Genomic DNA, 12,649 nt, shown 5'->3' on the forward strand with positions numbered 1-12,649 from the left:
CCAATTAAGTCAACAGAATCTACCTACACTGTTGGTTTCTCTCTCTCCATTTTTCTCCATCTCTTTCTGTCTTCCTCTCTCTCTCTAACCTCTGCTGACATGATAACGATTGTACGTGCCTACCTCTTTGGTTGCCTGGCAACAGGTGAAGGCTTCCACTGTATGTTTGACCGCTGACAAGAGAAAAGAAAGAACAGGGAGGGGGAGGTGAACCTTACAGGGGTGTCGCACCAAATTCTGGGCCCTGGGTACAAGGATTCATTCACATGTTGTGCTTTAACTATTGAAAAATAGCAGATATACAAGCTCTACAGCTTGCGAGCTTGTAAATCTGCTATTTTTTCTAAATTGTGAAAGTTTGTGCAAGTCTGAATATTTCAAATCCTTCCAAGGTGTTTTTTTTTTTTGAAAAACTAATCAGTCAGTGGTGCTCAAACCTTTTCATGTGAAGGACGCACAAAATGATATGTATTTGGCCACGGACCCCCATCTCAAAATATTTAGTTCCAGGGACCCCCCCAGAAGAAAATTTTGAGTTACAAATGTTCGCTTAAAAAAAATACATATATTCAAAGATTTGCACACATTTTCACGACTTTTCAAAATAGCAGACCTACAAGCTTGCAGCGCAGCACCGAGTGCCACGCTGTGAGCTTGTATAGCTACTATTTTTCAATAGCTAAAGTTTAAAATAAATGAGGCCCCCTCCACCTTGGGCCCTAGTAACTCAGTCCCACTTCCCCCCCCTTGTGACGCCCCTGGGTGAACCTTACAGGAATGTAATCACACAGCTATTTCAAAATAATCACAGCCATGCTTTTTTTCTTTTTCTCCCCCCAGAGAGCTTCCCCGCACATCAGGTGTGGAACGTTGCATTTCTCCTCACATAATAGGTTTAGATGCAGTGGATAGTAGCGAAATACGTTTACTGGAGTACTGTACTTAAGTAAATCTTTTGAGGTATCTATACTTTACCTGATAACTTGTGTTTTTTTTGGATATTCCACTACATTTCAAAGACAAATATTGTACATGATGAATCTTATTTCACATAATAGTGAAAATACTGTAGCAGATCTAAGCTTTTCACTGTTGTTGATATTCGTTTTTTTTCACAATTTCTGGAAAATCTTCTTTGGTGAGAAATTGTCTAAATTTCAATACAGTATTAATCCCACACCTTTATTAGAATCGCCCCAAAAAATAGTGTGTTTGTTTGTGTGTTTGTGTGTGTTTCCATCTGTAACTCCACGTTCAGCAGTTGTTCAATTGTCTAAAAAACATAATACAAAAATCAATAACGCATGTACCTTGCCCAACATCAACTTTATCACCTTCAGATGTGTCTCTACTTCTCATATAATGCCAAAATGTTTAATTTTTTTTGGGCCTTATATTGCACAAGCCATAGTTGACCGACGACGCGATTCACGTCACAAATGGGCGTAAACAAACACTGCCTGCAAGCAGAGATGCAGAGATGGAGGAGATGTGGGGGGGGGGGGCAGTTGAGAGAGAGCAGCGGCACAGTATAACATAGGAATAGCGTGCTTTAAACCTTCTACTTTACCCTTTCTGACTTTCCTGCAATGACAACCTTAATGCAGCTAGCAACAAAGGACCTATCTAATTTCGTCATGTGCCCACATGTGTCATAATTAATCCCACAATAACTGTTCCACTCTGTCTTTCTGTGCGCATGGTCGCATTTCCCTCGGAACACTCCGGACACGGGACTGTAATCATCATGTATATAACCCAAGAGGACCTGTTAGGACCCGTACTGTGTGTGTGACGTGTGTGTACTTTCTGCTTTTTATGCAAACTATAAAGCAAGCAAGCAATCAATCAATGTGTGTGTGTGTGCGCTGGCGTGCGCTTCTGCAGAAAATAAGTACTGCTGCATGGTTAATCGTTTTCAAACCGAAATCGCGATGCGAAATCCCGCGATTAGCGAATCGCAAAGGCCACGGTTTCTCTGCAAAGTAGACTTCCCAAGCAATATGGAGACGTTTTAATTTTTGAAATCCCTTCATAATTGACTAAGGAATGATCAAATCAAACTGTGGTGACTTTCTTTGCTTCCGAGCATCCACACCGCTGAAAGTGAAAGTGAATTTGGCACAGTGGCCACTGTGCAGGACTCTGCCAGTGCGTGGGAACTAGGGGTGCTGCAGGTGTTCCAGCACCCCATGGGGAAGTTTTCAATTTTTTATTTAAATAAGAAAAGAACAAATCAAACATAGCAAAAATACGTTGCCTGTTGTCGTTTTTTATTTATTCATTTATATATATATTTGTATATATATATATATATTTCCATTATAAAATGGATTAAAAAATTATAAAAAATATTAGGCCTATTATTTTTCAAACATAGCAAAAATACGTTGCCTGTTGTTGTAGTTTTTTATTTATTCATTTATATATATATATTTTATATATATATATATTTCCATTATAAAATGGATTAAAAAATAATAAAAAATATTAGGCCTATTTTTTCGCGGGCGCTCGCTACGCTCGCGCCCGCAGGAAGGCCCCATAGCAGAATCACGCTTAGGGCCCCCATGGGCCCAGAAACGGCTCTGGCTATGAACAACAACGTGTGTAGAAATTACCTAAAACAAACAACATCTGTGTAGAAATGACATAAACATGATTTAAAACATCAAAACATCGCAGGCACCGTTTTCTATAGTTCACGATTCGGTGTATAACACCAACGGCAACGTCCGTTGACGCTGCGAGTGGAAAAGTACTGAAATGTTTCTACTTAGGTAAAAGTACTCTGTTACAAGTAACGTGTGTGTTCGAATGTGTTACTTGAGTAAAAGCACAAAAGTATTAGGCTACCGATGCCAAAATCATTCCATGTTCTACAACAACTTCATAATTAAAAAAAAAACTATTCAACAGTAGGCCTACCATTGTACACTTTATTTCAACATAATATTTAACTTTGCCTTTCCTACTACACTACACATCCCATGCAACCTACACAAACGCCCAGGGGGTGCTTTTTTTCTATCTTATTATAACCCACCCAGCCAAAACAGAGCAGGCCACCCTGTACCTGAGGGGTTTGTATTTCTGAAACTATTGTATATATCTTACAGACTCAACATTTTACACCATTTTGCATTTTGGAACAAACTGCATATTTAATGTTGAGCTATCCTACATTTGTATTGCTTAGCTGCCCTCTGGACTGTATCCATCTCTTGAGTACAGGGGACTTTTACATAAGGGGCCAGGCCCCCGCAGGGGGCTTTTTTCTAGTTACTATTAAAAAGAAAATGTACTTTCAAGTCTGTAGCCATTGTGTATCGGGAGTATTTAACATTCAGCCTTCCTACAACTTTAGCCATTTCTACTAAGACGTTTATTTAATTAGCTGCAAAGCAATACATGGCCGTGTCACATATCTGATTCCTTTGGTTCATTGAGCCTCGTTTATTCAGGGCCAGTGGTCCTGCTCAGTTCAATGCCCGGGAGTTTATGAAAGAAATTCTGGACAATCAACAAGTCTGAGGCAGATCGTCCATGTTAGCAATGTGAGGGGGGGGGCTTTTCTGCCTTAATTGATAGTACAGTAGGTAGTCTGTGATATGCAGCAACGATAGCCGGGATCAGGATTCTTCCCCAAAACACACTGTCAGGCATCAGAGCCTATGTGATATGCGCCTGGACCGCTAGGCCAGCGAGCGCGGCGGGCACCCCCAGCAATTTTGTTTTTGACAGTCATACCAATAAAACACCTTGAATTGAATAGAGATAGAGAAAGAGAGAGATAACATCACAAGATAATAGCAGTGTGTTCACAGCTCACAGCTGTGTTTGATCTGCTTTCATGAATCTTACAGACCAGTGATCAATCGTGCGCACACACACACACACACACACACACACACACACACACACACACACACACACACACACACACACACACACACACACACACACACACACACACACACACACACACACACAAGAACCAGTTCCTCTGAGGTGAGGGTTCATGGGAGGCTCTGCTTGAGAGAAAGATTTTAATATTTTATTTTACAAGGTTATTACCGAATTTAGCAATGCCTCATTTAACTCTGTCTCTCTGTTTCTCTCTGTCTGCTTCTCATCAGTACGGCTCCATGACAGTATCTCAGAAGAAGGCTTCCATTACCTTGTGTTTGACCTGTAAGTATGCACACACACACACACACACACTCACTCACTCACTCACTCACTCACTCACTCACTCACTCACTCACTCACTCACTCACTCACTCACTCTCACACACTCTCTCTCTCTCTTAAAGCCTTGTATGGGTTCTTCCACAAAGAGAAGGGTCTACACTTGGTCTTTCTCCTTTTTCCCTGTATAACAAATCTCCCAGACAAAAATAGGCAATCTACAAGATGGCAACACGTTATGTGTTGTGAGCTTGTAGATCTGCTATTTTCACAGAATGTTTGACTATTTTTGCCAAATGTTTGCCTATTATGGGGACACAGTGGCGCAGTTGCTAGTGCTGTCGCCTCACAGCTAGAAGGTCCTGGGTTCGATTCCCGCCCGGTGACGATGTGGGCGCTGGGGGCGTGTTCCCTCCTCCGTGTCATAAGCGCCCACACCCTAGGTGGGATTGGCGAAAGGGCCTTTCTGTGTGGAGTTTGCATGTTCTCCCCGTGTCTCCTAGGGTAGATACCCTCACAAAAACATGCAGTAATCCTGGTCTCTATAATGCCTCCCCCTGGCCAGCTGGTGCGCCTGATGGAGGGGAAAGGAACTAGTTGGAATAACGTGTTCCTTCCACGCGCTACGTCCATACCGGGGAAATCCCCCCTGTCAGGTGAAAAGAAGCAACATGGACTACTCATGCATAGAAGGAAGCATGAGGTCAGTCCGTTGTCTCCCCAGGCGTGGCAGAGGGAGAGCAGAGCCTAGGATTACAGCTTAGGCAGTTGGCACTGGGTGAAGAAATGGGTTACAAAATTGTGTGATAAATATTTTATAAAAAAAAAAGATGTTTGTCTATCATGACAAGCCCAGAATAGGGTCCAATCACTGGATAGTCAGGGGCTTTCTCCCAAATGCTCTTACCCATCCATTGGGAAGCGTCACCAACCAAAGATAACAGATTCTCAACTGATCACGTTACGTTTCATTACGGATATATTATGTTTGTGTATATTATATACATTAGAAAGCATAGTTTAAACACTAGATTCCTCCAATGTTAATTCATCCATTTGCGTCTGCTTAGGATTTGACTGTGTTGGCTTTAGCAGAGTGTACTCAGACACACAGCCACGTTACATACTCAACAGAGTACATGCGTGTGTGCTGAAGAGTGACCGGGCAGACAGACCATCACTAGTGGCAGTGTGTTCCACGCCAAGCGGCGCATGAAGGGGCTGTGCAATGACAGAACAAGGGCCACCCCAAGCAAACTAAACCCCAAGTAAACTGAACCGGCTGAGAACTGACGACTCGTGAAGAAGACCGCCATCTCTTATTTCCTTTTTCCTCCATTCCAAAAGCACACAGCGATTAACATGAGCACATTTGACTTCTGCCATGTTTTTCATCATTTTTCTCAAGCATCACATCGTCAAGGGAATGACCACATGTCTCAAGGGTAACCGGTAAAGTTGCCGGAAAGAAACTGTCAGAGATTTTTATTCTTGTATTTGTTTTACTGAGAATAAGGTTAGATACAACGTAAGAATTGCGCATATCTTTCTGAGGTTAAGATTAGGAATAGGGTTAGGTTTTGTCACAGCTTTACTGAGGTTAAGGTTATATAAGGATATTAAGGATCTCAATGGAAAATAACAAATAAGCCTTGCTTTACCCGAGTTTTTTTTTAGTTGACATTGTATCAGTGAACTGTTTTTTTTGTATCAGTCATGAAACTGTACCTTTTCCTATCCAAAACTAAAACTAAAACTAATTCTAATAAATACCTCAATCAATCAATCAAAAGGCATAAACCATCAGCCCAGGCGAGTTTCTTTCCGGTGACTCTTCTGGTATTCGTCTCAAGCTTCTGCTGAATCAAAAGACAAATAACAATGCCTCTCTGCTCTTTATGTGTTTGTGTGCTTTTGTGTGTGTAGTGTCACTGGGGGGGAGCTGTTTGAAGACATTGTTGCCAGAGAGTATTACAGCGAAGCTGATGCCAGGTACAGTACTCTATGGCCTAACCCAGTGGTTCTCAACCTGTGGGTCGGGACCCCCAGGGGGGTCCCCAAATTATTTTGGGGGGTCCCCATATGATTAACTTAATATGAAACATTGTTTTCTCACTCAACATTAAACAAACCAACATAAAGTTTAAGTGTATAGAGGGTATCTGCACATTTCTAAACTGACAATTTAAGGACTAATACCTCTAAAATGTCAAATTAAACATTGGCCAAATATTAGAGGCGTACAATGTGAAAATAGCTGATCTACATGCTCACAACGCCTCGCAACGGCGTTGTGAGCATGTAGATCGGCTATTTTCATGTATGTAGATCGATTATTTTGTGGGTTGCGACCTGAAAAGGTTGAGAACCACTGGCATAACCCACTTACCTGCTGGTTTTATCTTTGGTGCGTGTGTTTATATTTGTGTGTGTGTGTGTGTGTGTGTGTGTGTGTGTGTAGATCTTCATATCAAGCACACAGGGGGCTCCTACCTACCTAAGCAGATGCAGGCAAAAAAAGAGAGACGAGACGAAAGAGAGAATATGATCGGGGTGTGAACGTGACACCAGAATTGACCTAATCTGTACACAAAGCCTGGAGCTTCTCTCCCGATTTTGTCTTAAAGAAAGACATGTAGAACAGTGGTTACTAAAAGTTACTTTAAAGACCTTAAAATGTCATTTAGAAATGTGCAGATACCCTCTATACACTCAAACTTTATATTGGTTTGTTTACTGTTGAGTGAAAAAAAAAGTTAATCATCTGGCGACCCCCCCAAAAATTATTTGGGCACAGGTTGAGAATCACTGATGTAGAAATATCATTTCTCCTGCTCTCGATCCTTGTTTCTTCTGTCTCTATATTTTCAATTTCCTTCCAGTAGCCTCTGCTGTCTTCTCTCATTACTCCATTACTCCCCCAATGCCCCCATGCTACAGCTGAGCTAAACTGGATCAGGTTGATTGGGTTCAGTAACCCCTTAGGATGTTTTCATACCCCCCCCCCACACACACACACACACACACACGCACAGTCTACTACAAAAATGCTAGTAAATTACACTCACTGAATGTCACGATTAGGGAGCTAATGTAGACATTCCAAGGTGCTAGGAAGCTTCAGCATTGCTTTGAATTCAGTTGACATTTGGATGGAAGTATTGACGGCTCCCTATGATGATAGATTGATGAATGGGATGTCTTTTCTGTCTCACTTGCAGCCAGTGCATCAATCAGATCTTGGAAAGTGTCAGCCACATCCACCAGCATGACATTGTACACAGGGACCTCAAGGTGAGTCATCATTTCCACGGTTACCTGCTGTCTCCTGAGCAGCATCACAGGACCACGCACGCATGCACGCACACAGTCGTACGATACATATTGATAACACAAGTATAGGCTACATGTGAATGTTCATGCTGTCTGTGTGTGTTCCTCTGCCTGCTTAGATGGTCTGAGACCAAAAAAAGTGGTATTTAGTATGCCACTTTTACAACTTTATCTGGAAATATCCAAATGAATACTGTACACAAGCGCACACATACACAACAAAGTCTATTACACACAGGCACGCTTTACACAATTTGTGTATTTGTCTTTCTTTACTTGAGTGTTGTTTTTCAGAAAATAACTGATAACTTGCTTGTAAATCAGTTATTCTCGGCATGCAACACCATCGTACAACAATCATAACTTAGGCTTTGGTCACATCTGCACGCACGCATGCACACACACACACACACACACACACACACACACACACACACACACACACACACACACACACACACACACACACACACACACACACACACACACACACACACACACAGTCACGCTACCCTTGACATCATGATCATGACGGACAGAAGGAATGACGATATGAGGTGTTTATCATTGGCCCTCTGTCCCCACCCCACCATACGCTCTCCTCCCCTCTATCCCTCTCTCCTGTCGTCTCTGCCAGTGACGAAAGCAGACTGTGTGCTATTTATAGCGGAGCGTTGGGTGAAATTATGTCTGGTGACGCCGATTGCACCCCGACAGGGTGATTGTTCACCCAAAGCGGGCATCACAGCTTTCTGACCTCCTCCATTGCCTCTTGTCTTCTTGTAGTGTTAAGTTTGGTAGATATTAATACTGTAGATCAAATTCTTGGTCATCCCATAGAGGAGTATAAGAATGTTTTTTTTTGGGCGATTATATCACGCACGCACGCAAATGCACGTACAAACAATGTTTTCCTTACACAAGGACGAACACTTAGACAAAGAAATTAAGTAAGACAATACATGATAGGATTGAGATATACAGTAGACACACATTTCAAAAGAAAGTCCTCTAAAATATTTTTCCATTGATAAAAAGATAGGTTTCTCTGGTCAGGAATGTGTTGATGAGTTTGGCTTGAAGGTCATATATAAAGTTCAATCATAACTCATACACGACATGACTACCTGGTATGGTGCAGAATGATATACACAATCACAGAGTGGAATAACACACGTGACTAACATTTAGTGTAAAGAGTGCTATTGATGATTCAATGGGCTTATGTGCGTTGCACTGTGTTAACTATAAAAAGAACTACAGTATGTACCAGTAAGACTCCCTAATCGGGAGATAAGCAACCGTCACGTCGCATACACAAACTTTAGAAGGCAATCGTAGCCAATCAGGAGGGAATGTGCGAAATGGGACAGATCCATGTTGATGACATGACTTCAGAGATACTGTGTTTTTTATTTTAGGCCAAAATCTGTAGGAGCAGTGTACAAAAATGTGTTTTGCAAAAGTCTGCCTGATGGTGGTGCTAGAAGAAGGCCATGTGAGAAATCAGTGGTGTGATTTGCCATCCAAGGAGTGTGTGTGCAAAGTTTGGCATCGATAGGGCCAACAGTGCCAGAGATAAGAGTAGGGCCAAAAGTGTGACGTGACGTGACGTGACGTGGCGGACAGACGGAGGGACGGAGGGACTGACGGAGGGACTGCCTTTGGAGCTTTTCATTGTAACTGTACATTAAAATGCTAAGTAAAGAAAGGGAGAATATATCACCCTCTCTCTCTCTCCATCCCTCTTTCTTTGTCTGCATTTCTCATTTCCTTTCGTTACCCTCTGCCGTCTCCTCTCATTACTCTCTTTACGCTACAGATGAGCTAAACTTGATCAGGTAGATTAGGTTCATTCACACCATAGGATGTTTTCATACCACACGCGCACACGCACACACACACTCACACAGACACACACACTAGGGCTGACCTTCGATTGCATTCGTTCGCCAAAATCGAAGCTTCGGTGACGGCGACCGGGGGGTTACATAACCGATAAGCGTTGTTAACCGAAATGTGTTAAAAATGCTTTTTTTTTTACCCGAAAAAGGGAAAATATATTTTTTAGCTCCCTATTTGCACAGTAAAAACAACTATACAATGAGGAAGAAGAAGATGATATAATGTGTTTTTAAACGCGTCGCGGCTGCAACAGCACAGCAGCAGCGCGACTCACGAGCGACTAGTTTTAAGTTTGCAGATCGGATACAAAACTGTCATCAACACCACGTAAGCCTAGCAAGTTGGTTTTAAGCTCTTCTTTCCTCTTTAAAACGGGATCGACGGGTGACGGGGTCCGTTTTGTAAAATCCAATTTTCACTGTTTATTTCCTGATGAAGAACAAGCTTGTGTCTCTGTCAGCTGGTGAGCAATAGCATGATGCATTGATGTTACACCGACATTGGTGTCGGGGGCTTGACACAGAAATGGGTGACCGCATCGCATAGTTGCATTGGGTGATGTTACTCAGACATTGGTGTCTGGGGCTTTATCTGTGACAGCGCGCTGCCTTTTCTTTCTTTTTTAATTATCGGTGACCATTCTCTTTTTTTTTAAATAATTTTTATCCCACGATTTTGCAACCGATTTTTCACCCAGTGCTAATTGCCTATGTAATCCTGGGCTCTGCTCTCCCTCTGCCGCACCTGGGGAGACAACGGACTGACCTCATGCTTCCTTCAATGCATGAGTAGTCCAAGTTGTTTCTTTTCACCTGACAGGGGGGATGGACGTAGCGCGTGGAAGGAACACGTTATTCCAACCAGTTCCTTTCCCCTCCATCAGGCGCCCCGGCTGGCCAGGGGGAGGCATTATTGAGACCAGGATTACTGCATGTTTTTGTGAGGGTATCAACCCTAGGAGACACGGGGAGAACATGCAAACTCCACACAGAAAGGCAACTATTCTGATGGCTTCATGCTTTGCTCTTGTTGTTTTTGTCGGCTTGTTATTAATGTTAACACGTGTGAGGAGGAGGTGACGCTATCACGCTGGAGTGGAGCGAGGTGCAAGCTAAGTTTGAATCCCGTGCCACCGATTGAAGCTTTGAATATATATTTTTTTTGGGTCAGCCCTAACACACACACACACACGCACGCGCACGCGCGCGCGCGCGCACACACACACACACACACACACACACACACACACACACACACACACACACACACACACACACACACACACACACACACACACACACACACACACACACACACAGGTATGTGCACACATAGACTTCAAAGGGGGCTTGAGCCCTTGCCCCTTTACCCAGCTGTAAAAAAGTGCCCTCTCCAGACCATGAATGCATGCCTTTATGGAGAAAGAAATGCAAATGCCCCCCTTTCCATGTCCTACAGCATTCAGGAGACTTGTCTTTTCCGAACTCTCCTGAACTTGAATGGAACATTTTATTTTGAAAGAATGTGTCCTCCATCTAGAAATCCACGTCGTAGGCCGCACACCGAAAATAGCTGATCTACAAGCTCTCGACGCGTTGAGAGCTTCTAGATCTGCTATTTTCGCATTCTTTGCCAAAAGAGCCCTTTTAGGACATTTCAGCCCCTGCCCCTCTGCACATCCCTGCACACACACACACACACACACACACACACACACACACACACACACACACACACACACACACACACACACACACACACTCTAGCGCGTGCACGCACACACACACACACACACTCTTAGGCCAGAGCGATGGGCAGGGGGATGCTGGCTGGTGGCAGTCTGTGTTGCCATGGTAACTGTGGGTGAGGTCACGCGGCTGCTGCAGCGGCAGAGCAGCATAGGGACCGATTATACCTCCACCCACTTATATATCTGTCTCTCTGTCTCACTTTGTCTCCCTGTCTCTCTCTCTTTGCATTTCTCCCTCCCTATCAGTCTCCCTCCATCTCTTTTTTTTCTTTTTGGTAAAAATTATCTCCCTATTCTTCTGTGTACGCTTCTCTCCTTATTGGTTTGGTCCTTTGACTTCTTTCACTCTGCCTCTCTATTTCGCTGTCTCTCTCGATCTGTCTCAATTTTTCTCTCTCTCTTCCTTCTAATTTTTCCTCCATCTCTTCTTCCATCTTCATCTCGCCGTGTCTTGTTCACTCTTTCTCTCCCTGTCTTTCTTTATTTTGGTTCATCTTTGGCTACCGTAAATCTCTAAAGCTCTCTTCCTTTTCAGACCTTTCCGATTTCATATCCCGCTCACCTTTATCTCTTGTAAATTGTGTGGACTGTGTTTCAGACAGAGAGCATCAAAGCAAGATAGATGGATACAGTAGATGGAAAGAGAAGGTAGTCACAGAGAAAAGTCAAATGTGTCCATTAGGACATGATGGACTGCCCATCATGTCCTAATGGGGCTGTAAGGCCTGTTGCAAAGACTCTTAAACGCACACACACACACACACACACACACACTGTAAAATAATCATTCATTTATACTTTTTCTTTATTACTGGAATCACAGCAGTCACTGACAGACACTGGTCTTTGTCAAACAACAGAATGTTCTGTTCTTAGTTTTCTTTTCTTTTTTTAACCGCCATATCTCTCAACAGTCTGCTGACTGGGAATGTTTGTTTTTTGAGAATGCTTTGTGGGATGCTACCCCTTTGACCCGTGCTATGTCTCATTACTACCATACATTTTGACTCAGGGTTAGGGTTAGACTCAAGATTTTCTCAGTCTTGAATCGGCGAGGGACAGTAAATACTCAATACTTACTATGTCAATTAGAAATGAATTACACACGATTAACTAGATTTGTTCATGTATTCATCCAAAGCTAGCTACAAGTTAAAAAATATCGAAACAGTTTCTCGCTTAAATCCTATAATAGTTGACTGGGTTCCCCCAGTGTTCTTCCACTCTACACCAGTTAAAGTCATTGTACCATTGCTAACTGACTCTTTCTGTTGTGTGTGTGTGTGTGTGTGTGTGTGTGTGTGTGTGTGTGTGTGTGTGTGTGTGTGTGTGTGTGTGTGTGTGTGTGTGTGTGTGTGTGTGTGTGTGTGTGTGTGTGTGTGTGTGTGTGTGTGTGTGTGTGTGTGTGTGTGTGTGTGTGTGTGTGTGTGTGTGTGCGTGCGTGCGTGTTCACCTCTGTGCATGTGTGTC

General features: G+C 43.0%; 1 protein-coding gene across 13 annotated transcripts in view; it reads left to right on the top strand.

Moving 5' to 3' along the window:
• The window catches only part of LOC308296833 (calcium/calmodulin-dependent protein kinase type II subunit gamma), an 84,430-nt gene that overhangs the window by 42,213 nt on the left and 29,568 nt on the right, over nt 1–12,649 (top strand). For all 13 annotated transcript variants that reach the window (XM_080740162.1, XM_080740173.1, XM_080740168.1 and 10 more), the window contains exons 4-6: nt 4,140–4,194; nt 6,118–6,183; nt 7,413–7,485. In XM_080740162.1, coding sequence (XP_080596288.1) covers nt 4,140–4,194; nt 6,118–6,183; nt 7,413–7,485 — 194 coding nt within the window. The remainder of the gene's footprint in view (nt 1–4,139; nt 4,195–6,117; nt 6,184–7,412; nt 7,486–12,649) is intronic.

This window comes from Nannobrachium achirus, assembly GCF_963921795.1.
Source record: "Nannobrachium achirus genome assembly, chromosome: 13".
In the NCBI taxonomy this organism is placed as follows: Eukaryota; Metazoa; Chordata; class Actinopteri; order Myctophiformes; family Myctophidae; genus Nannobrachium; species Nannobrachium achirus.